At 39.6% G+C, this 26,209-nt stretch overlaps 1 protein-coding gene across 2 annotated transcripts; it reads left to right on the forward strand.

The window, feature by feature from the left end:
* The first annotated feature begins 1,712 nt into the window (after positions 1–1,712).
* On the forward strand, positions 1,713–25,259 carry SP4 (Sp4 transcription factor). 2 transcript variants are annotated; one of them, XM_035562507.1, is made up of 6 exons: positions 1,713–1,972; positions 2,599–2,699; positions 3,183–4,743; positions 20,162–20,390; positions 20,629–20,828; positions 21,920–25,259. In XM_035562507.1, exons 1-6 carry the CDS (start codon positions 1,966–1,968, stop codon positions 22,165–22,167), a joined length of 2,346 nt encoding a protein of 781 aa, XP_035418400.1. In that variant the 5' UTR covers positions 1,713–1,965; the 3' UTR covers positions 22,168–25,259. The 2 variants fall into 2 exon arrangements, with proteins under 2 accessions (XP_035418400.1, XP_050565028.1); XM_050709071.1 differs by lacking the exon at positions 1,713–1,972 and adding an exon at positions 2,424–2,487.
* The last annotated feature ends 950 nt before the right edge of the window (positions 25,260–26,209 follow it).

Raw genomic sequence — 26,209 nt, forward strand, 5'->3', positions numbered from 1 at the left:
CTTTGCACCCTAGGGCCAGATTTTCAAAAGGACTGTACCTACGCATGAAAATGGGAATCCAGTAAAAGTTTAAAAGCTTCAGTAGGACTTAAAACACCTGTCCATCACTATTAAAAAAAAAAATAGTAGCCTTGCTAACCTATTTGCCCAATCTTCATGCAACCTCTCATTTCATGAGGTGCTTGGCATTTGGGGTCCTCAGGGTCCTGCGTGTGTGGCCAGGCTGTGATGCCATGACCATCCTCCATGGGCCGGGAGCTCAGCCCTATAGCCCTATGCCCTTGAGCCTGCTGGAGCTACACTGCCAAGGGGCTGTGCCCAGCCCTCTCCCTGCTGTCCTCCTCACCAGCTTGAGGGGCCCAGAAGAGCCAGATGCACACTGCCAGTGACCTCAGCCCCACGTCTATGGCAGAGAAGGCCCTGCTTCCACTCTCTGGTTACTACCTGATTCTGTCAGCTTGTGCTGTGTGATGACCACTGAACCATCAGCAGATTCTGTCACCACCCTGGCTCTGCTCAGACATGGGGGACTGTACCCAAATGGGGGGGCACCACCCCACAAGAACTGGGGTCATCACCTTGGCCCCTCAGCTCCCTCCTGGGGAAGACCCGCTCTTTCTGCTCCCTGTCACTGTCTAGGAGAAGGCACTGAGATTGAGCTGAGCTGTAGGCTGTGAGATATTACTACTTGCTCATCTGAACACAGATAAGCCAGCGTTTATAAGGCCCTTTCCTGATGCATCAACATGTGATCTGCATGCTCATGGCACATACAACACCTATTAACAGCCCAGGCCATTTATATTTCATATTGTTTTATTTGTCTTCAATGTAAAGGCTTGGTATTTCCATATTTCCCTTATTCCAGAGGCCTGAATTGAAGATCGATCAAAAGCTTTGTCATCCACACGTGTGCAGTACCACCAATGTTCTCCCAAATCAAAATGGTGCTAGCAGGCTTGGCCGCTGCCAGCCCCACAAACCCTCCACTTCTTTCACCACACCACACCACGGCGAGCCCTGCCTCAACCAGCGCTCCTCCAGAGCCACCACGGCATGGCGGTCAACGGGCAGCACGAGGGCCGGAGGAAACCCTGCGGAGGAAACCAGAGGCACAACCCTCATTTCTCTGCCTTTAACGCGCTGCTGCCCAGCCCTGCCCAGCCCAGCCGCAAGGTGACCGCAGCACCCCACCATCATCTCCCCCCCTCGCCCCCTCCTAGGCCGCCGCCTCAGCCCGGCCGCCCCCCGCCCCGCGCACGCGCCGTGCCCCTGGCGAACTACATTTCCCGGCGTGCCCCGCGCGCAGCGGCCGAGCCAACGAGCGGGCGGCACGCCTGCAGGGAATATCCAGGGGCAGGTGTAAAGGAACCCCCCGGGACCGCGGGGACACCACGAGGGCCCAGCCCGGGACTGGACGGGAGGGGGGCCTGGGGGGGGTGAGCGCTCCCCTCACTTCCCGCGCGCTGTCAGTTAGGCGGGCAGCTGCAACCCGATTGGCCGGCGCCGCGCGGAGGCCCCGCCCCCCCGGCGGGACGTCAATCAGCACGCCGAGCCCGGCTGTCAGCAGCCCGTGTGCCGAGCGCGGGAGCCGGGCCGCGGCTGGCAGGAGGGGAGGGGGAGGAGCCGGGGCGGGGGGCGGTGGTTGGGCCGCGGCGGGCCCCGCCCCCGGCGCCGCGCTCCCTCCTCCCTCCTCCCTCCCTCCTCCCTCCCTCCCCCGACCGCCCGGCCCGCGGCTGTCACTCACGGCGGCGGGCCGAGGCCGGCGGCGGAGAGGCGGGCGGCTACGCCACAGCCCCGGCGGCGGCCATTCGTGGAAAAATAGGCCGGGCCGCTCCTCCCCGCTCCGGCTGCGACCGGCCTTCTCCCCGCTACCCCCCACCCCGCCCTCCGCCGCCTCCTCCTCCTCCTCCTCCTCCTTCTCCTCCCCCCTAGAGCGGCGCCTCGGCGGGGCATTAATGCGGGATGAGCGGTATGTAACCCCCTCCCTCCCGCCCTCCCTCCGCTCCTCCCTCCGCCCTTCGGCCCCCCCCAGCCCGCCCTCCCGCGGGCCCCCCCTTTTTATTCTGTGTCCCCCCCCCCCCCCCTTACCCCGGCCTCGCTCCCCCGGCGTCGCCCCCCGCGCCCCCTTTCTTCTCGTCCTCCTGCGTGCCCCCTTTCTTCGGCAGCCCTCCCTCCCTCCCTCCGTCCCTCCCGTGCGCATCCCTCCCTCCTTCATTCCTCCTTTCCTCCCTCTTTCCCTCCCATGCACAGCCCTCCTCCTGCCCCCTGAAGCATCGACGGCCACTCAGTGGCCGTCGATGCTTCAGGGGGCAGGAGGAGGAGGAGGGTTGTGGGTGGTTTTCTCCCGCTGTCTCCGGGAGAAGGAAACCAAACCTCCCCTTTCTGGGTGTTAACTCTCCAGCCCCCATGGGTTGGGTTTCAAACCACGTTTCTCAGGACTCGCTCTTTTGTAACGATGGCTTGCGCCGTTGTTTTCCCGGGGAGGTGCGGGCGAGAGGCTGGGAACCGAAAAGGATGTGCTCCTAGGGTTTGTTGTTGTAGGAATGGAGGTGAATAATTAACCTGTTACGCTTGATATTTTTTTTTTTTTTGCAGATCAAAAGAAGGAGGAAACTATGCCCACAGAGGGAGAGAAATCTCCCGAGGCAGAGAATAACAACAATAATAATAAAAAAGGGAAAACTGGAGGCTCGCAGGTAAAGCACACGCACACACCCGAATAGGGAAGTGCCCAAACTATTAGCATTTAAAATGAAATGTTCAGCTGACAGCGTTTCCTGCTCAGGGCATCTTTCTTTGGGCTGGATGAAACGTAGTTCTTTGGGTGCAATATTTTTACTGCCTGGACATGTTTTTTGATCGCGTTTGACAGTGATCAGATGCTTCCCATGTAACTGAGGTCTTTTTTTTTTTATTTTGCCCTTATTATAGGGGAAAAAAAGACTGGATTGAGGAAGTGGTTGAGGTCCTGGTTGTCACATACTCATTGATAACTGCTGGCCTATACTTAAAGATTATTTAAAGAAACATGTACTTCCTTATTCAGAACTGTATCGTTGGTCTTTATGTGCAGAAACACACTTAGGTCTGTTTCCTGTGCAAATCTTAGTGCTTACTCCTGATAATTAATACTCGTGCTCTTCTCCTGAATCCGTTCTGTTTTCTCTCCCTATGGCTAGGATTCTCAGCCTTCACCTCTTGCTTTGCTAGCAGCCACTTGCAGCAAAATAGGAACTCCTGGTGAGAATCAAGCAACTGGACAGCAGCAGATCATTATAGATCCAAATCAAGGTTTGGTGCAGCTTCAAAATCAGCCACAACAGTTAGAATTAGTAACAACTCAGCTTGCTGGGAACTCTTGGCAGCTTGTTGCTGCTGCTCCTCCTGCTTCAAAAGAAAATAATGTTGCTCAACAAGGATCTTCTGTTGCCTCAAGCGCAGCAAGTCCCTCCAGTAGTAACAATGGAAGTGCATCTCCTTCAAAAACCAAATCGGGCAATTCTTCTGCAACGACCCCTGGGCAATTTCAAGTCATTCAAGTACAAAATCCAAGCGGTAGTGTCCAATACCAAGTGATCCCACAGATTCAGACAACAGAAGGTCAACAAATTCAAATTAATCCTGCTAATGCTACTGGTATACAAGATATACAGGGTCAAATTCAGCTTATTCCTGCGGGCAATAATCAAGCTATTCTCACAGCTTCAAATAGGACAGCTTCGGGGAATGTTATTGCTCAAAACTTAGCAAATCAGACGGTCCCGGTCCAAATCAGGCCTGGTGTTTCCATACCGCTGCAACTGCAAACTATTCCTGGTACTCAGGCACAAGTTGTAACAACTTTACCTATAAACATTGGTGGAGTAACCCTAGCGTTGCCTGTGATAAACAATGTGGCAGCAGGAGGAGGCTCGGGTCAAGTTGGACAGTCTTCAGAGAGTGGAGTTTCCAATGGAAGTCAGCTAGCGTCTACGCCTGTCACTACTGCCTCTGTTAGTTCAATGCCAGAATCTCCTTCCTCATCGTCCACTTCTACAACCACTGCTTCAACATCTCTAACTAGCAGTGACACGTTAGTGAGCTCTGCAGAAGCAGGCCAGTACACAAGCACAGCAGGCAGCAGTTCGGAGCAGACAACTGAAGAACCTCAAACCACTGCGACGGACTCTGAAGGCCAGAGCTCTGGTCAGCTTCAGTCCAATGGACTACAGAACGTACAGGATCAGTCTGGTTCCCTTCAGCAGGTCCAGATTGTAGGTCAGCCTATTCTACAGCAGATACAGATCCAGCAGCCTCAACAGCAGATTATTCAGGCCATTCCTCCCCAGTCATTTCAGCTCCAGTCAGGGCAAACTATACAGACCATCCAGCAGCAGCCTCTGCAGAATGTTCAGCTGCAGGCAGTAAGTCCAACTCAGGTGCTCATCCGGGCTCCAACTTTAACACCATCGGGGCAGATCAGTTGGCAAACTGTACAGGTTCAGAATCTGCAAAGCCTTTCAAACCTTCAAGTTCAAAATGCTGGGTTACCCCAACAACTAACCATTACCCCCGTGTCTTCTTCAAGCGGTGGCACAACCATTGCTCAGATTGCACCGGTGGCTGTTGCTGGTACCCCAATCACACTGAATGCTGCCCAGCTTGCTTCAGTACCTAATCTCCAAACAGTAAGTGTTGCCAACCTGGGTGCTGCAGGTGTTCAAGTTCAAGGAGTTCCAGTTACCATTACCAGTGTTGCAGGTGAGTGGTCTGACAAAGTGGTGGGATTTTTTATTTTATTTTTATTTATTTATTTACCATTGCAAGAATACCAGATCATCTTTAATACTTCTACAAGGCTTTTTTTGGTAGTAAACTTAACACCCTTAACTGTGAGAAAATACCTTATCACTGAAATTCAAATTTTAAAATAGTTGACACTTCTCCTAAACGTTGAGTGGATATTACCAGTTTCATCAATTGAAGTAGAACTACTTGTATTTGATAAACTATCTTTCAGTGACTCTTTTCTCCATCTTATTAGTTTGAGGCTTTGGGAGGGAATGTGATACTTAACTAGTAGAGCTTTGATATGTTTATTTTATATATAAATTATATATTGTTATATTTCATACTATATATATAATATGAAATATAATGATATATAATTTATATATGATATATATTATAATAAGTATATATTTCATATATAATATGAAATATAATGATTTTTTTTATATATGTGTGTGTATGTGTGTATATATATATATATATATATATACACAAAAGCCAGCAACACAAAAGCTTTTTTCAACCAGGTAATACTCCTTATTTCTGCATGGGGGATGTAGGATGAGGAAGGTGGCAGTATGTGAACTGTGAAATCCTGGGTCATGACGTGCATTTGTATGGAACTTCATTATACTTTGTACTAGCTCATAAAGTTGTTCCCTCAAAAGTCTGAATATTGCAGAGAGATTGAATGTAGTAAGGTATACTTACACACAGCGTTGTTCCTGTGACTTATTTTAATTTAAAAACAAACAAACCCACTTGTAACCACCTCAGTGCTTGATGATGAACTTCTGACGTGTATTATGAAATGCCTGTGTGGTTATGCTGGTCTATTAGTTGTGGAAAGAGCTGCTAAAAGGTTCTAGGCTGGAATAAAGAACTTAGTTCTAAAGTAAATTCACTGTAAGGAGTGCAGTGACCCACAAGGGCAACTCTGTATGTAAAACTTGCAAACTTTTAGTATTACAGATAAAATTTGAGGGCCTTTCTTCGCCAGTTTGATAACTGCTTACAAGAGCTTGCTTTAACCCTATAAGAGCAAAAGGCTTCTGTTGTATTAGTTTTAATAAAAACTCTTGTATTGACAGTAACTCAACTGTAGTCACAGTTTTTCTTACAAAACTGTAAGAAAAAATGTGTTTACTGTCCAGTCAACATGAAAAATGTTAGTATCATATTGACTCTTAATCTGTTTCTTATAATCATGTGCTAAGATGAGAAACGTTTAACTGGGTAAGGGATTGTTCAGCTAAACAGAAGTACTTCCAAGGAGACTAAACGTACTTTGACAATGAGAAATTTGCTATTGGGAGAATTTTGTCTGCTACAATGCTCTCCAGTACTTGATGGAACACGGTAATACTAAGGGTTGGGTTGGATGAGTTAAACTTGTCTTACTTAAGGAATGTTACTGTGATGTTAATCAGGGTCATCAGAATTAAAAACTTGACCTTGTGTCTGGTTGTAATGGTTCAAAAATAAATGTAGGCTCGCTGGAGCTGACCAGCTGCTACAATATCTTGCAGTCTAATTTGTCTTGGAAAATTGTCCTTGATGGGAAAGTGCAGGTTGGCTACTGTTAGACAAAAGTGCCTACTTTGGAAGGGGCCAAAGGAATGGAAAGCCTGCTTTGGAAGCAGCTGAGATTTGGGAGTGTGGGAGAAATCTTCCTACGTGCTGTTCTCTTCTGCTTCCCTGCTTACTGATGGCTTACAACTGTGGCAGTTCAGACAAGAAATTCTGAATATCATCTTGCTCAGTTACCTTGTCTGCACCTCTGACTGCATGTGATGTCTTCTGGAGAATAGAGGGATTGAGATTCGTTACTGAGCAAGGGGAATGAGTCAGAAGTATGCTTCTGGAGAAGCCAAGCCTTACTCATAAAGGGTTCATATGTTACCTAAACTTAAACTGTATGACCACTGAACTCCCCTCCGCCTTCCTCCCCACCCCTATGCCCAGGTAAGCTGCTTCTGTAGGGCTTTTAATTTTATACTAGCAGCAGTGAGTACATCAATCTTTCCTCCATGTATAAGGTACTATTTATGTTCCCCAAGACTTAAGGTTATGGAGCTAGAACTTTAAGAATGTGAGAGAGAAATAAAAGAAGGAAATTATAATTTCTCTCTCTCTCCTGTGAGACTTCTGATTGCTATTCCCAGAGCAAAGCAACATGGAAAGGAGAGCAGAGAGCATGATGTGCAGTCCTTGTGTTAATGCTAGACTAAGTGTTCAAAGAAGAAATGGTTATGAAATGGAAAATTATAAACACGCAGAAGTCTAAACTTGCCAATTATAAGGAAAAAGTTGTCTTGTTCAGGGCTATTATCACTGTTGTTTGTTTTATTTGAAATTATTTTTGCTATTATTGTTACTGGACGTCTCCAGAAAAAAAAATAAACTGCTCAGTTACCTCAACGTCTACAGACTGATATTTCCATTCTCTTTCCTGCAGTACCTGAGCTTGTCAATGTGAACTCTTTTTGCACATTAATTGAACTCTCCAGAAGTGGATCATTTACTACAAATGAGCAGTGGAAGTAGGTGTTAGAAATGAGGAGTACAGAGGATGTCCAGAAAGTGTCAGGGAAGAGATGGAGTGAAGGACTCAACCCATCCATTGATTCAGGTGCTCTACCCTTGTTAGGACAAAAAAAAAAAGTTTTTGTCCTTTGAGCAAGCCCGACTGATATAGCCAGCCAAGTTTCAGGGGGAAACAAACAAAAAAATGTAATAAGTAGCTGCCTGAAACAACTGTTCTTTTATTTGTGCCATATGTTTTTCATGGACATTGTTTTTTCTTAGTTATTTTTACAAATGGGTAATTTAGGTACCTTTTTATTAGTTTTTCAGTAATAAATGAAAGAAAGCAATAGAACTCTAATTGCAAATAACAAACTTGTGGCTTAAAATTCTTATGGAAATGTTAAGCTATAGAACTATGTTGGGAAATCCTATTTAGGCATTTTTTTTTGTTTTGTTTTGTTTGTTTTTGTTTTTTTTTGCTTAACAGTTTGTAAATTCTAATAGAGACAGATCTCACATTGGGAAGAAAAATATTTAAATCTTCAAGTAAATGATGTATTTTGGTTTGCTTTTTATAACCTTTGTTATTCTGCTTCCTGGCCTAAGGTGTATAGGCTCTATGGTAAACCAAGAAAGATGAAAAAAGTTAGGTGTGCTTTTTCTCTTGTAGCTGTTCAATTTTTAAGTTAAAACCTCAAACATGTTGCTACTGGTAGGTACCACACTTTCAGCTGTATGTTGTGCATGGTCAAAAAGCAAGGCAAAAGCAGAATTCTCCTCATGTCTTTTCATTTTCAGACCCACAGGAGAATTCATTCAGTATCAGTGATGCAGAAGGAAGATAGTTTTTTCTACTGTAAGGGTGACTGAGTGCTGACACAGGTTGCCTGGAGAGGTTGTGGAGTCTCCATCCATGGAGATACTCAAGGCCCGTGGTCCGGGGCAGCAGCTCAGGTGCCCTTGCTTGAGTGAGGGTTGGACCAGATGACTTCCAGAGCTTACTTCCAGTCTGCACCACCCTGTGATTCTGTGAAGCTATGCAGAGAAGACGTACAAAGTGTCAGTCAAAAGAATAATTGAAAATATAGGGGCAAAGGGAGGGGGGTATGAAGAGAATCTGAATTCAGGAGGATAAAGAAACTAAGTGAAGTGCTAATCAAACAATAGACTACCTAAAAGCAGCTGTGTTTACTTTAACATGCAGGGATCTACAAATACCTGCCTGGCTATGAGGTCAGTACCTGTTGTGGACTTTAAACAAGATAATTCTGTACAAAGTAAACTGCATTTTTTTTCTGTACTATATGAATTAACTGTTGTTTTATACATGATTCCCTGTGGAATGGAATAACCTTTGGTGTCATTTGGATATAAGATAGATGGTGACATCCCAAATTTACCCCATATAACCTTGGGGACAAGCAGGTGCTCAGCAGTTCTCTTGCCTTTTTTTTAAAGCTTCTGTTGTGATAGGTATAAAATTAAGATCAAGGATTCCCCTCCCTTCTTAAAATAGGGTAGCTTCTACCTTTTTTAAGCTTATTTTTGTGCCCTCTTAATTGTTGAGATGTGTTAATTGACAAAAGTGAGTCTGTGGAAGATGATTCTAAGAAAAATAGAGTTCATGAAACAATTTCCTTTTGGTGGACTAAAGTTCTTTTTTGTCCCTCAACACACTGATCTTGAAGTGTGTTTGTATTAGGAACAGCACAAATTTATGAATATTTTTGTGGGTGCTGATGAATATGGAGTGAAATAAAACATCCGATTTTATTAAGACAAGTTACAGACAAACCATGAATACGCAGCATTTCATTACAATGTAAGACTTTTGTGTGCCTCCTGTTCTTACACAGGGGTCTTCAGAAGAGGTAGTAAGCTTCTTTTTCTTTTTTTTTTTAATCATTTTTGCTGACAGTGGGAATATATTGATTCTGTCCTCATGGTGGAAACAATGGCTTTTCAGAATTCCCTGTTTCTAATGAAGAAAAAATAGTAATAGATCAGACTTGTCTACCTCTTGAAATAATTTTGTTACATGACAATGGTGTTTGGCTCTCCTTACATGGGATGTGTTTTTTTTTTTTTTTTAAACAGTGAGAAATATTACTTGTATTTTATACAAGTGTCTGGTCCAAGCTTTGTTAGTTGCTTTAAGCAAGAGTCCCCAGATCCCACCACCTTGCAACTCAAGTGCAAGCCATTTTAACCCATGAGTATTGGCATGGCCTGAATTACGGGGAATCTGGAGTTCATCCACCTAAATAACGTGGAAGAATGACTAGTGTTCAGTTTGCTGCCTGGCAATACTGCAACTGGAGAGTTCTAAGAGTCTTCTGCAGGGATGTCTCGTGGATAATAAAACAGTTGGTAATGACAATGAAGTCCAATACTTAGTATTCTCATTAGGGGGCTTTTTAAAATGTAATCGTCCTTTTCTTTCATACTCTCTAGTATATAATGTGATGTACTAAGTCTTTTTTTCCTTTCTTCTTGGCCAGTTACTAGTTATACAATTTGCTAGTACCTCCAGGTCTCTTCCTGTCATGTATTTCTCAAATTTGTCAGCATCCATCTTCTGCTTGTTTTCCAGACTTTCTCTTCCCTTTGCTTCTTTATTAACTCTTCTTGTGTGAGTCACTAATTCTGACTTGCTGTTCAAACGCTGAAGAGATTGGTAACAAAATGTAAATGTTCTGCTTCAGACTTTGCAAGGGAGTTTAAAGAATTTGTTAAAATGCTTCAAACAGGAATAAAATGGTAGTCCCAAACTACATGCATTTATTCTATGAGTCAAAGGAGCTTCTGACTAAATATTTAGCTTCTGACCATGTCTGATGCTGACTACATGCAAGAGTAATGGGTTTTCTCAGGTACTCTTCCCACCCTTCAATGATCAGCAGTTCAGGTCTTCATGAGTCAGAAGAGCTATTTTTTTTAGTACTTAGTAATCTTTAGATTACTTTTCTTCCATGAATTTGCTTTTTTTGAGTCTGTGTAAATTTTTGACGTTCATTACTTGTCTGCAGTAAATGCAGTGTCTCAGTTGTTGTGTAAGATATCGTTTTATTTAATGTTCTCAAACTGTTCTATTATGAGAAATTAAATTGATGCACCTTTGTACCACTCATGATCATCTATTATCTCTGCCATTTTTGATGTTATGATAGTTATTGAGAGAAGGAGGGTGTTTAGCCTGAAGTCTTAGAATTTTACACTTAAGTCATCAAATGAAAGAAAGAGCATTTTCATTAGTGTAATCGGTGGCTCTCCTTGCTCATGTTGATGCTACAGTGGGTACATGTAGAATCAGAACTCAATGAGTTGAGTAGCTAAGCAAGGAGAGATGTCTGCAGGTGGTGACAAGGTGAAAAGGGTTTAAAATAGCCACAGCATATAGAAGCAAACCGGCGAGGGTAGTTACCAAGCATTGAAGTCAGAGGAGCTAAAGGGTGGTGGTCCTGTGAGGAGGTTTTTTGAACAACATCCAGTGCTTCTGTGGATGCTCATTGACAAGTGAGCTGTGGCAAATACCTGGGAAGAAACAAGCTGCAAAGCTATGGAGTCTGCAGTGGAAAGAATAAGTACAAAGAACTGAGCTATTTTCTGCAAAAACAGAACAAATACAGGAGTTCTGCTTAGTTCTTGCATCTTTTTTTGTCAGTTGGCATTCTGAGGCTATAGTTGGAAAGAAAGTAGAAATTTAGTGTAGTGCTTCCAAAGTCATGAAAGGTCACTTGCAGCTCTTCTCAGGTTGCCTTCAGCTGAGAATTGTTGCAGAACCACAGTGTTCTAAATATTCTAGCACCCACGTTGTTTTCAAATGCTTCAGAGTAATTAGAAGCATTTAATCTTCCAACAACAAAATTGCTTTGTTTGTGGGGTTTTCTTAAACAGAATTTCAAAATAGTGGCAGAAGCAGTTTAACAAGAAACTGTGCTGGAGACAGCAAACACTTGCCTAGGTGATGGCAGCTTTAAAATCAAGTGTCCATATTCTGTTCTAAACTTGATGCGTAAGGTGTACGCAATCTTCCTATTCAGCTAACGGGAGAATCGCCTGGTAAAAATGCCTCAGTAAAATAAGCCTTTGCCTTACCTGTCAGTGGCAAGACATGACTGTTGTCGCTTCCAGGGAAAGCAGGAAGGGGAAGTATTTCAAGTACCAGCTTTGCTCATAATTGCAAGGTGAAACAGGTTTCTAATGAGCCATTTCTATGCTATCAATTTCAAGAATTAGATGCAAGTTCTTAAGCTCTTCAAAGTAGAGCATTAGTAAAACTATTTCCCAGTTAGAGTACGTGGTCTTAGAAAAACATTTCAGCATTATGGGTTCTCTCTAAGAGTATCAGTTTTTGCCCTTCCTTCTCTAGTTCCCTGTTGCCAAGAATCAGAATATGTAGAGCAGGAAATCAAATGGCAGAACTTTCTTGTTCAGAAAGTATCAAGCAAGCAAATGCTTATGAGTGATGCTGCACATCTTCATCACCTTGTTAGTATTTAATTGTTTTTGTTTTTAAGAGTGCTTGGATCCATGCTAAGCTAACCTACTTGCTCCCCGAAAGGAGGAAGATTGTGAATATGCTTCCCCCACTGCCTCCGTTTTTTAATACCTTCCTCAGCATAACATGCATTATGTTATGATGTACTTAGCTTCATGTGATTTTGGTAGTGGTAGAAGTGAGAAATTCTCACTGTTCTAATGTATTAAAAATGTTGGATTTTAATGATTATTACTTACAATCTAACTCACGTAATGAGACATCATGTTCCAAGGTGAAAGGTTAATTCTGAGTATGAACAATATTGTTGAAACACAACTTTTTAAATGGTTAGCAATCTGATGGATAAAAGTTATTAAAAGTTTTATTCATATGCTGTAGCTTAGTAGTTGGGACTGCATATAAAATGTAATTTTCATAATGATTATTTTGTTCTTGTCATTAAACTTTCACCAAAACAAAAACTCTGGACATCTGCAATCTCTTGAGAAGCTTAGCATTTCAACATCTGTTTAGGTTAGTTTGGGGTATCATTTATACAGATTTCTGCATGCATCAATTCTTAGAAATGAATGGAGTTTGTGGTATTTAATACTACTGACAGTGGCTAATAGTCACGTACCTTGATCAGCCAGTCTTTAAACCATGTTATCCCAACATGCATAATTAGCCTTGCTGGATTGGCAGACTAGTATCATTCTTGTGTAAAGAAAATATCCAGTTAATATCCTCCTGCCAAAAGCAACTTGGCACACATCTTAGGTACAAGTCTGACTTTCCTTAATTATAGAATGGTTTCAAGTGATGATGTGACCACTCTTGCTTTGAGTTTCTTCTGAACTTTTTTCAAAGTTTTTTTTTTTCTGAACTCTAAGAGATGTGGGCCTTGTTTGTGTTGTTTCCTTGGCCATTGGGAAGCTACTCTGAGTAAAACATCAAGCTTTTCAATTTGTTCTGAACCAGAAAGGAAGAGCAGGTAAGATCAAGCATACTCTTTTTACAGGAGTGATGATGTTACAGAAGAGCTGGCAGAACTGCTGAGGGTTTTGATCTTAGAGAGTTACATGGTCTTTATAAGATGTAGCTCTCTTGTAATCCTGCTAGACCCTTTATCAGGCAAGGACCAGTTGTTTCAGCTTTAATAAACAAATTAATCTTCATTGCTAGCATTTCTTAATTCTGAACAAATTATCAAATGATATGTGACTTAGCCTAGTTTTGAAGTCAGCTAACTTCCTGTCTGTTGAAAGAATTTTCCATTTTCCAAACTCCTGTGCATAGCATCATATTTATTTTTATCTTGATCAATACAAAGATAGCATTTCATATAGCCAAAATGTTTATTTCAAGGATATTTATGAACCTTCTAGTCAAGTGTGGACTTGAAAGCATAAAATATGTCAACCATCTAAACTGGAGTTAAAAGCAAACAAAAAGACAATACTGAAACCTTAGTTTGGGTTTTTGTTATTTTGTTTTTTCTTTTTCCTGTCAGCCTTCTTTCAAGATCAGGCAATTGCTATTTCCATGGTAATATACAGAAGTTGAACTGAGGTGCTGAAAAACAGACTTCCTAGAAATCCCAGAAAGCAGTATGTTGATTTCTGTATGTCAGAACTGTGTAGGATGTGTATGTAACTTCTTTACTGTTACGGTTTGGCAGGTAGTGAGCTCTTCTAGTCAGGCTATAGAGACTAATAATCAACAAGGTTCTTTCATGCCCTGTCCCTATTTCAAGGTGAAGGGGAAGAGATGGAAGAAGGAACCGAGCCAACTTCTGTTGTGGCTATAACCTGTAAAATAACTTGAGGGTTGGGATGGGATGATAGAGTAGAGGCAGATGCTCAGTAAAAATAAACTTTAAAAGCTACATTTCTTATATCTACTACTAGTTCCATGCAGTGCACCTAACATTTGACAGCACACTTAGATAACTGAAAATCCAACTACTATCTGCTCTAAGGTTCAATATACAGGGAACTACTTACTTTCATCTGCAGAGGAGTGTTCTCAAACACTTATCCTAAATGCACTTTTCTCTTTGACTTTTTAATACAGGAGAAAAACAATTTTTTTGAAAGGACCTCTTGCCTTAGAAGTAAGACAACAAGGTGTTTTTTTTTTCTGATTCCAGCTCCCTTATAATATCTAAAAACTGAACATATTTTCTTTCTAATGGAAGCCTATTAAAATCGCAGCAACAATCCTGAACAATTAGTTATTGCCTTGTTTTGACTGAAACCTCTACTTGGTTGTGCAAGGCTAAATTTTGTGAAAATGTACGTCCATGTCTATTTCCCTGTATTGTTTCTATACAGGTCTTTTTGTGTTGTGTTTGTGAGAGCTCTTTGCGAAGTTTAATAATAATAAAGAGAAAATAGGTTTTCAATTAAATGAAAGGTAATACAAGCTAGAAAAAACTTTTCTGTCTGAAAATACTGAGGTGACTTCAGGATGTCCTAATGCACATGTGAAAAACCTTAAATTTTTGAAAAGTTATTAAAGTACTTTCATGAAACTCCTTGGGTGGTGTTTTGTTTTTCTGTGTTGCCTGTATGATTCTTGCACAAAAGGAAAAACAGTACATTTTTTAAGGTGGTTAAAACTCTAAAACTTTTTTTCTGCCTTAATCCTCATGCTTCTCAGTGGTATTTTTCACAAAAGCTAAGCTTATTTGTGATGCTGGTTAGTAATTTTTGAACAAACCATCCCATCTGACATGGGAAGAAAAGTCTCTTGAGGAGAAGATATATTCCTCTGAATATTGTTCAAGTCAGAAACAGGGAGAAATAGAAACTTGCTGCAATGTCCATGTAGGCGGTAGAAAAGAAATCTATCTACTTGATGCTGCAGTTTGTACTGGAAATTGTAGTAGCATCTGGACACAATGTGCGGTGACAACCCACATTTTCTACAGTAGTTGGTTGGATTCAGTTCCTTTCTCTACTCCAAACTGCTCTTCTCTGAACAATGTGTGAGTCCCTTGCATCAACCCTTGAGAAGTTTCTATTCTGGGAAATATTTCCCCTGACATATATAATTTCTTTATCAAAACTTTTATAAATTAGGACAAGAGAGAGGTCAGTATTGTCTGCATAATGTTCAAGTAGCATCAAATCACTGTTGAAATCACCATTGTCTTCTGTGTCAATACTGAAACTCACTGTTGTCTTCACATTATGTTTAATTTTAAGACATGCTTTTCATCTCATTCTTCAGCATGAAACCTTTCCAGTAGGTGATGTTAAAAATCTTTTTTTCCAACTATAAACTATTGCACGGAGTTTTTTAAATGTTAAAATCCTGGCTAATCTTAAAGTAAATTCTAATTTTCCAAACGGAATATTAGACTAAAGAATGTTTGCAAGCTGACTGCAGTTAGAGTATGCAGAGAGGGGAAAGGAGCTGAGATCTCTTTTTCCCCATTTTTTTGCATCAGTAAGTTATTTAATGGGCGAGTTGGTGTGTCAGCTCCAACGCTTGTAGAACTTTGAAAATTTGCGGCTTGTCATTAACTTTACTTTAGTCCTCTAGCAATATACATACAGATATGGGTGTCAGTTGCAACCTTCTCTTTCATTTTTAGAATATACAGCTAAACAATTTTTTGTTTTTGTAACATTAGTAACATTAACCACTCTCGTTCTATGTACAGTTTGCAAAGCATTCCTCAGCTTTTGCAGTAAGGTGCACGATATGGAGGTATCTCTCATTAATGCTGACATCTTTGTGACTGCAGAATGCTGGCTGCACAACAGCAACAGGAACTCAGTGTTAATTGTTTTGGGGAACTGAGCGATAGAAACTAGAAGTGTCCTTTTCTTGTCTTAATTTCTCTTCCTTACAAGATCCATTTTCTAAAGCTTGACTCCAATGACTTCGGTGGATTGTCAAAGTACAGGCCTTTCCTTATCCACCCTACTTGTCTCAAAGAGTAGTTTTTCATGCTTACTGCATCAGGTGAACAAGAACAGTGTGATAGGAATGCATGTGCAATGTGTAGTAAAAGGAAAATTCTGTAGACTTACAATGGATGGCCAAGCCTAATTAATGACAATGATTTTCAGTTGTGGATCACTCTGTAGCAAAGTCACTCTACAGGACAGTGTTCGTCAGGTAGCATACGTTAGCTTTCTTTGTCATTTGGATTGTGTTACAGGAGTTCTTATTTTGCAAGTTAGCTTTTCACCTCATCTGGTTACTAGCACTGATGAGCTCTGGCACCATGTTGTAATTTCTACTGCCCTGTTAAAAGTTCTGGGGGACAGCAGAGGCTCTGCTTATTGAATAGATACAGTGTTGGGGCATTATATAGATAAGAAAACTACTCTATGTTTTAGCATTGCTGCAGGTTTTGGTGTAGGATGTTGGGGGTGTTGGTCGACGCTCGCCTGAACATGAGCCAGCAGTGTGCCCAGGTGGCCAAGAAGGCCAACGGCATCCTGGCTTGTATCAGGAATAGTGTAGCCAGCAGGAGCAGGGAGGCGATCGTCCCCCTGTACTCTGTTCTGGTGAGGCTCCACCTTGAGTGCTGTGTTCAGTTTTGGGCCCCTCGCTACATGAAGGACATTGAGGCCCTGGAGCATGTCCAGAGAAGGGCTATGAAGCTGGTGAAGGGCCTGGAACACAAGTCCTGTGAGGGGCGGCTGAGGGAACTGGGGTTGTTTGGTCTGGAGAAGAGGAGGCTCAGGGGAGACCTTATTGTTCTCTATAGGTACCTGAAAGGAAGGTGTGGGGAGCTGGGGGTTGGTATCTTCTCACAGGTAACCAGTGATAGGACTAGAGGGAATGGCTGCAAGTTGCACCAGGGGAGATTTAGGTTGGAAATGAGGAGACATTTCTTCTCAGAAGGAGCAGTCAGGCACTGGAACGGGTTGCCCAGGGAGGTGGTGGCGTCACCGTCCCTGGAGGTGTTTAAGGAAAGGTTGGACATGGTGCTTAGGGACATGGTTTAGTGGGTGACATTGGTGGTAGGGGGACGGTTGGAGCAGATGATGTTGGAGGTCTTTTCCAACCTTTATGATTCTATAAGTTAAAAAATAAATAAAAATAAAAACAGATGCACATCTTTCTATCTTATATTCTAATAGTGTGCTAACTTGTTGGGATGCTTTTTCAAAAGTACAAAAAAAAAGTCCAGGATTTACAATATTGATCTTTCCAGTGTTTTCTGATAAATACTGTTTACAGGAATGTACATAATTATCATATATCTATTTCCTCCAGTCACTCTTTTACCTCAATAAGCAAACCTCTATGAATACTGCATCCTGGATCTTTAAATAAAGCTATTTGTGTGATATTTTGGGAATTTCAGAACCTTCTGTTCTGATCTTACTATGTGGAATTCAAGGAAAGGGAAGTTTAAAATAACTCCTTGAGCTTAATTTAAAGAAGAGAATCAACATTTCAGTTCACATTAGAAATGTAATAACTGTATTAATGCCATCTGAAAAGCAGTCATTTAATTACTGTTTAACTGAAACCATACGGAGAATGTAACTGTTTGCCTGAGCAACCTTACTTTTGTCATTTTATCTTTTGTATTTTTGCTGTCACCTTTACAGTTATTATGAAGAATTTCTGCTGAAATGTATCACTATATCATGTTAAATAAATAGATAGAGATTGTGACTCAGTAGTGTGTATCCTGTCCCCCAAGATGCTTATGTGGACCATGCATATATTCCTTGGAGAACAAATGACAAAGATGGGGGAAGGTGCAGGATCAATAAAATATGTAAGCAGTGGTGCTGGATATTATGAGGAAGTATCAGAAGACCCTTGTGTGGATGGCTGTCTCATGACTTGGACTGAAAGTTGGTTCGTATCAAATCAGCACAATATGTTGGGATGTTAGAAATGCTGAACAGGCTTCCACATAAATGCGTATTGGTCAGATCCAGCAAGTGTTAGTGTCAGACATTCATCACTGTAGCAATAGTCATGGAGTAAAAAAATAGTCATCCTGCTCAGGGTTTGACTGCCCCAATTCACGTTGTACTGAAAAAGCCTTTAGTCTGGCAGCCTGGGAAAAGTTGTGTTGAAGCATTAATATCAGTTAAAGAAAATCGTGGAGAAAAAGAAAACTAGGAGAAAATAGTTAGGTTATGGGACTTTTTTGTCAAATAGGACTTTGACATGGATGGAGTCATCTCTCTAACAGACTCTGATGGCAAAGAATAACTTAATGTGCTTGAAAGCACACCTGACTGTTGGTGAGAATAGCAGCAGATGCTGCTGTAGGTGTGACTGTAGTACACGATATATCTTTAGTTTTGCAGTGACTGTCGCTAGACTGCCATCACTTACAGTGTTCACCCTGTGGATTAAAGGAGTTTGCATCTGGGATCTGTTTAGCACACTGAGAGCAGTTTGTGTCTCTGCAAAAGACTACGAGCGGAGCCAGTTCTTCTTGTTAACTTATTTACCTTTGGCTAACTAAAACCTACAGTTGGTTTTTAACACAAGCAATCACATTAATGTGTTAAGATAAGTATTAGATATAACAAAAACAATCAGCCTTCTTTGATTCTAGCTATTCATAGTACTCAGTACTTCAGCAGCTTAACAGCCTGACACGAAATTGCCCATGGACTAGCACTTTGGAAGCTCATGTCCTGTTCTGCCACTGCCAGACCCAAGTGCTAGATACTACTATCTATCTGCCTTTATACCTCACTGTTCTCCTTAACCTATCATATTCTCCTTCAAGAATTCTTGTGAGTGCTTTTCTTTCCCGTTACTAGAAATAAATTTATTTAATATATTCCTATTCTGGAAAGAAAGTCTTTCTTCTAGCCTAGATATATGGAGGCTCTACACTCAAGGTTAAGGTTTTAATTCTTTTTCTGTGGTTCCTCTGCTTCCAATTCCAGACTCTTTGTAGAAACATTTTTCTTGTATTACTGTCTACCTATCCCCAAAATCCTATGAATTCCATGCGAGTTTCAATCATTATCACTTCTGGGTTTGCCCTTGTTCTTTTCAGAGAACCAAAAGTACTCGGTATCTGCTGATATTTGTGGCCTGCTAAAGAAAACGTGGAATTTGTGTTTATTTGTATCTAGCTGAATCGGGTGCAAATTCCAGAATGAAACCAAGAGAGTTTACTGGTCAGTGCTTCTGGTGAAAATAACCTAGTACTGACCCAGGCATGACACAGATTTTTTCTATTTCCTATAGTGAACTACAGGCTGTTGGATGATAGTCAAGTCACTTTGGGAGGTTCTTCAGTCCTAATCTGTCTGCATGTATGTGTTGGTGTTTGTTAGGTTCAGTCTATGGATGTTATCGTTGCACTGTACAACATATCCTGCCCAGGCAGATACTGCTCCTTAGCAGTCACGTGAATAAAGTAGTTGTTATTTCACACTGCGTTGTATATGAACTCACTTAGTAGCTAGGCAATTTAGGCTTGAGTGTTCTTCTAAGTCTTGTCCTTGTTGATTTCTACCACAGATGCCTGAGAAGTAAGTTTGAGTACCTATTTGAATCTCTCTGAATCATATTACCTTTAAGGGACTTCAGAGTTTTAAATTAGTGCTTCAATACTGCGGACTTTCAGGTCTTGGAATATTCTATTTGGGAATTCTATCTGTTCTTGGGAATTCTGGTTGGTCATTACACTCTGTCAATAAGTAGGCAGTGTTTCCTCTTATTTTTCATTTGTATGAAGTTTTGAAAATGGCAATATCTGATGATATTTTGAACCATTCCTGTTGAGATCGATAAACCTATGCAGCGAAGTTGAAGTCTTAATTCACCATGTCAGTCTTTTAATTTTATTTGATTCAATCAAGCTGCTTTTCCAGTCTTTTTGAAAACATACTCCCTTCTGCAAAACAAAATCAATGAGCTAGCGAAGCAGAGCTTAAGGCTAGTCCTATGACCCTTTTTTTTTTGTGAAAGTTCTTTTGTGGCTTAGTGTTTATTCGGTACAGATTGTAGAAGTGACTTCTGTATGTGTCATAAAATAACTTTCAAAATGAGCTAGTTGTAGTTCTCTGAGTGTAGGTGTACTTTCATGTTTTCTATGGCAATAGATTTAACAAAATCTTACACAGAAATATTGTCTTTCTCATTTATCTCAGCATTTTGGGTGTGAGGTAGCATTTGTTAAACTAGCTCACATTTCTTAATATCATTTGCAGTCTTGTACTGTTCTGGTAACATTAAATTACATTAAGCAGGACTGTCTGAGCTAGCAGGTACATCTTCTGGTAGTGCTTCAGAAAAATGGCTAGATTTAGTATTTGTTTTATGGATTCCTTTTAAGTAGTTTATTTTTCTATAAAACATATAAAACTTATTTGTGAAATGACCAAGAAAAGGTACAAACACTGTCTTATTTTACAGGTCAACAGCAAGGTCAGGATGGAGTAAAAGTACAGCAAGCTACGATAGCTCCTGTTACTGTAGCAGTAGGTGGCATTGCTAATGCAGCGATTGGTGCTGTTAGTCCTGATCAGATAACACAAGTACAGCTGCAACAAGCTCAGCAAGCTTCTGACCAGGAAGCACAACCTGGCAAGAGACTGAGAAGAGTTGCCTGCTCGTGTCCTAATTGTAGAGAAGGAGAAGGAAGGTGAGTGTAAACTTTATCAATACATATTTAGGCATCTTGTCATAGCTTACCTCATTTGGGCCTGAAATTTTCTTTTATTGTCTATGCTGTTTATTGCTTTCCACTAGAAAGTATGATTATATATTTCTTTTCAGAGAATGAATTATAACTGTATCTATTATCATGAAGTATTTTTCCTAAGCCAACTAATAATATTTTAGAATAAAATTACTTATCTGTTTAAACTTGATCTCTTTAGAAGCAGCAATGAGCCAGGAAAAAAGAAGCAACATATCTGCCATATTGAAGGATGTGGAAAAGTTTATGGCAAGACATCTCATCTTCGGGCACATCTGCGCTGGCATACTGGTGAAAGACCATTTGTATGCAACTGGATTTTTTGTGGCAAGCGATTTACAAGGAGCGATGAGTTGCAAAGACATAGAAGAACCCACACAGGTTGGTCAGCCCTCTCTTTATACATAATACAGTAACTCTGAATCATAGTGACCATGAATAAATAGTGATATCGAAAATCTCACTCATTAGGGTCTCTGAAAATTACTTTTAAATGTAAATACAGTAACTTGAGACAGAGAAAGCAGTAGATTTCAGCTTTCATCAGTACAAGCTGACTGAAAAATCAAATAAATAAAGATCTGTTCAAACTGTTCTGTACCTTTCCTAGAAAGAGATGTCATTTTCATCACTGATGATGTGAGTTAGATAGTGGCTTATCAAAATGTGATAAATTTTCTTGAGCACATAGGATTGGTCACGGATTAGGGTTGGTTCTCCTCACTTAGATTAGCCCCAGTCCTTAAGATTTTTTTTTTAACCTAGTCCATTCATCAAATTTGGTGGTCTTGGGAAATTCCTTGACGCTTCAGGTAAGAACTAATAAAGCAAGCTCTCCTAACAGTTTAGATTAGAAAGGTGGACCATTTAGAAACTAAGTTTTATTAGTCTTCATATTTCTAGCCCCAAGAAGGCTTTCTTTTTTTTCTCCCCCCTCAAACTTACAGTTGCAGAAGGTAACACTCAAAAGAAGTCTAATGATATTTAAACAGTGTCAGAACATTTAGTATGGTGATTTTTTTTCTTGAGTTTGATTTTATATATTCTCACGAGACAGATTCATGGAGCTTTGGGATTCAAATTTGTGTCCAAATTCCATTCTTGTAATCTAAATAAAAGGTTTTTTTAAATGCTATCAAGTGCTTCATTCGCTGTTTGTACCTCTGCTACTCTGTCAGGTTTATGGAAGTTTAGGAAAATTGTCTGGTGATCGGAAATTCAAACTACTCACCAAATAATCACAGCATAGCAAATATTTGTTAAGAACTTTTTAATAGTGAAGAGTAGATTGCCAAGAACTTATGACTGAAAAGAACAGACCTGGAAATCAGCCAGGTAGAGAGGAAAGTATTGTATCCTTTGAAAGATACTTCAAATGTCAAATAGGAAAGTGTCAGATTTAAATGATTAAACAAAAAGCATTTGGTGCTCTCTTTCACTAACATTTTGGTTTCATTCTTCTTTTTAAAAAGGTGAAAAGAGATTTGAGTGTCCTGAATGTTCTAAAAGGTTTATGCGAAGTGACCATCTCTCGAAACATGTCAAAACTCATCAGAACAAGAAGGGTGGTGGAACAGCCCTTGCTATAGTTACCTCAGGAGAACTGGACTCTTCAGTTACTGAGGTTCTTGGTTCTCCAAGAATTGTCACTGTTGCTGCCATTTCTCAAGATTCAAACCCAGCAACCCCTAATGTTTCAACAAACATGGAAGAATTCTGAAAGGATAATTTATATGGACGCCTAGTGCTGCACTTAAGTTTACATACCTTTCAGGATATGGAAGTGGGCTGGTAAAGTGGATTACAGAGCAGGAAATCATGTTTTCAGTCTTGACTTCTGTAATTGTTCCTGGCTGGAGGGTCAGCATGGGAAGTGTACACTGGTGCAACAAGACGAAAATTTCAAAAATACAAACAGCGCAAATTGATGTACTGGATAAACAGATGGGGGAATATTATTTCCATACTGTACTTTTTTAGTTATATGTCTGTATATCATGTAATGATTTTAAATGAACTTTTCCCCTCTATTTTGGCATTGTATGTTAATGTGTTTGTAAATTCAGATAATATCAATGTAAAACAGGGTGGACCGTGACTAGAATTAATATCGTTTGATGAAGGTACTTTGTTTTTAATATAAATTTGTAATATTTTCATGAGAACATCTTTTCCCATAAGGAACAGCAAAATGGAATATAGATTGAATGATAGTGGAAATAGTTTAGTTTTTTGCTCAGTCCGCAGAACATGTCAGTTTATTTTGGCCGTCTTTTCTCAAGTTTTGGAATTACTCGAACAGCAGCTGGATGATACGTGCTTGCTGCAAAGTGGATCTGAGGTGGACCTCAGATTGATTTTGACCACTACATTATAGTAGTGTGTATAAATGACAATCAGTGAGTTCTAATTCCTCTCTTTCTTTGGAGAGCTAAGGTTATGTAGAATTACTGTGTATAGTAGGAAAGATTAAACCATAGAAAGATATTAACATAAGATTTTACAAAACTAATGGTGTCTTTATGTAGGATAAAGAATGAATATGGCAACTTTTTGGTCAGTTTTTGGTATTTCATATTTTAAAGCATCAGCAGTCCATTTCTAACTCATAGGTAACATAAATCATAAAAACTCAATTTTAGATATTTATATGTTTTAATTTTGTTAGAATTCATGGAAATCAATCAGAGAATTGTCTCCATGAGTGTTGTAGATCATTCTCCTGTATCATCTTCCTGTAAATACTAGTTATTTTTTTTTGTGGTTAATGTGCTGAGTTCTTTATGCTTTGACTTAATAGCCAAAGAAAAGAATTAATTACCACATTTTAACCAAAAAAGGCATCGTAAGTAAACATTTTCTCTCCTTTCCCCTAAATATTACTGTCTTCATTTTCTCTTCAAGGATAATACGTGGGCTGGTAATAAATATTTGTTACCTGACAAATCTTACATTGAGACTCCAACCACAAAACAAAATGGGAAAAGAGGAATATGGTTATCTTTTTATTACGTGGCTTTTGATTTTAAAGGTTTGGTTATATTTTCAGATGAGTCAGATTAATAGGTATATAGAGGAAATGGAAAGCAAAACCACACAAAACTGGAAAACTGCAGTACATAAGAGGAGGAAAGATGGCCAAATATTTCATGCTCAGGATTTTGAATTGTTTCCCATAGTCATAAATGTAACCTTTTACACACATAGTCATTTAGTAACAATTCTCATGATCGGTATTTTTAAAAATTTATACACCAAAATATTTTTCATGTAACAAAAGGAAGTACAGTGCAAGAAGGTTAAGATTTTTGTTTGTTTGTTTTTCCTGCAAGTTAAAAAAGGGAGAATGTGTTTGGTAACTATTGGTTTGAGACGCGTAACGGATACCTTGTGCATTCTCTCACAAAACATATACTTCTCATCTGAGTACTTTATCAATCTTGTGGTGTTTTGCGTATTTTTGAAGCAAGAGAAATACCAATCATTGTTTACACTGTGTACACTTTAGGCCAGCCCTTTGTAGCAAAATATTAAGCTGAAGGTATTTTATACTTTCAGTTTACATTTAAAAAAAAAAAAAAAAAGCTTTGAGATTAAAGAAAACAATTTTACACTGTGGTTATAAATTTCAAGTTTCTTAAAGCTTTTGTAGACTTGTAACAGTCTTTAAATTTTAGTTGGGTTTTGTACATTATTTTGTATATTTTATTTAAAGTACTCTTAACTGATGTATCTGGACTTAAAACATCAGACTCAATTAGATGTTACATTTAATACAGATGAACATTAGGTAGTATTAACTGTTAATTTTATTATATAGGAAATGAAATGTCAAATATATATTTTATCATTATGCTTCACAATCAGTGCTATAAATTTCTTTATGCAAAGAAAAAGTTTCCTAATGTTATTATCATGTTTCCTAGAAGTTAACAGTTTTTGTAAACTGAAGTTATAATCATTCTGCACAACCATTTCATATATAATTTGTTCATGCATACTTACATATGCAGATAGGAAACTGAAGTCATTTTTAATTGATGATGAATCCTTATTGTAGATGTATCGAAATCTAAATCTGGTTGGGTTCCTAGCATCTAAAGTACATTAACTTGTGTTAGCAGGTGCACATTTTACTGATGAAATTAGAAGCATTTTGACAGTCTGTTCTGCATACCATTCTGAATCCACTTTTCTGTCTTAAAAGGATCGTAAATTTCAATGTCCTTTATTTGACTCAGTGGGATATAGCTGTTGTAAGTAATAGGGCACAGATGTGCAGTAGTATCTTGTTTAATGGCATTTCACTGTTCATTCCCTTTGCCACCGTTAAAAATTTTGCTTTATTGTAATTATCAGTGCAAAGTGTATTTACCATGGTAGAACTCCAGTGTTAGACTAGTTTTTTTCTTACGATATACTTTTTTTGGTTAGGTTTGTGTATGTGTTGCCGATTACATTAGAAATTGGTGTTAAGTCATTATTTATCACATTCTTTCATGAGAGCAGTAATAAAAGTGTGTAATCTAGGAGAAAAAGTTAATTTGTCAGAGTTAGGTAAGCATGATGTTTAGGTCCTATTTTTCAATTTTATAACTGTTTTATTGCAACAATATTTGTATTTAAGTCTTCATTTTAATGCCTTGTGGTGTTTTTTTTATGCATGTCACTGAATTGTCATCCCGCAAGAATTGATGTGCAGCATAGGGTATTAAATCTACATAATGATTTTGAAACAGAAAAATAGTTGATGGTAAAAAATGTAAATGTTTTGCAAAAAAAAAAATCCTTATAAAAAGTTTTGTAGTAATATTTCACTTGTAAATTTTTCTAAGAAAAAAAAACGGAAAAGGAAAAAAATGAGTAACATTTCCCCACGTCTAGAATTTAGAACTTAATTCTGCCAGCAAAGCCTGTAAGGCACTAATCTGACACTTTTACAATGCTGATTTGTATAATTTTTTGGTGGGTTTGGAACTAAAATCATGTACAAGTTGTTGCCTGCAATAACATTTTGCAAGTAACCTATTAAAATTCCCTTGAGTTTAAAAGGTTTCTTCATTTAATTACTTATAAAGCAGCAATGAATTATGTTTGAATGACAATCTGTTCATCACGAAGAACACTAGAAAGCAAACGCTTCTCAATGGGGAAAGGTTGGCAACAGCTTCTGGATTTGTGTAATTAAGACCTGCACTTGCTGGTCAGCGTTTCCCAACTGGCAGGCTCCCAGCAGGGAATTAAAACAGCAGATTCTAGCTCAACATGGACAGCATGGATTCGGTTGGGTTTGCTCCGCTCTTGGGAATGGAAGTTAGTTATTCCTGACAATATTGAAGGAGCAACTGAAGGAAAAACTTTGCTAACATAAGGAATAGGAACACCCACCCACTGTGTGCACACAAAATTTAAAAATTGTAGGGAGAAGTAAATAATAGAAGTGTCATGATTGTCTTGCAGACAGGAAATGAACAGAATGAAACAATGGAAAGCTGAATGAACCTACTTCAACTTGTATAAACTATACTGAGCTTTTTTTCTTAGTGAAATGTAAATGGGTTCCTGCATTGTCTTGTACTTAAATAACTTTGATTGCATACCAAACTGCTAATTATAGAAGTATACTAAATGCTAGGGCTTTTTTATACTAACAGGTTTTTTTGTTTGTTTGTTTTTGTGTTTTTTTTTTTTTTGGCAAGCCATCAAAAAGTACAGTACTTCTGCAGAGAACAAGTAGTAGTATTTCACAGAGGAAGAAGTAA

Source organism: Cygnus atratus, chromosome 2 (assembly GCF_013377495.2).
Source record: "Cygnus atratus isolate AKBS03 ecotype Queensland, Australia chromosome 2, CAtr_DNAZoo_HiC_assembly, whole genome shotgun sequence".
NCBI classification, from domain to species: Eukaryota; Metazoa; Chordata; class Aves; order Anseriformes; family Anatidae; genus Cygnus; species Cygnus atratus.

Coding starts and splice junctions, on each gene's coding strand:
- SP4 (XM_035562507.1), top strand. Junction 2,700..3,182: donor GGAAAACTGGAGGCTCGCAG/GTAAAGCACACG, acceptor CCCTATGGCTAG/GATTCTCAGCCTTCACCTCT. Junction 20,829..21,919: donor ACATAGAAGAACCCACACAG/GTTGGTCAGCCC, acceptor CTTTTTAAAAAG/GTGAAAAGAGATTTGAGTGT.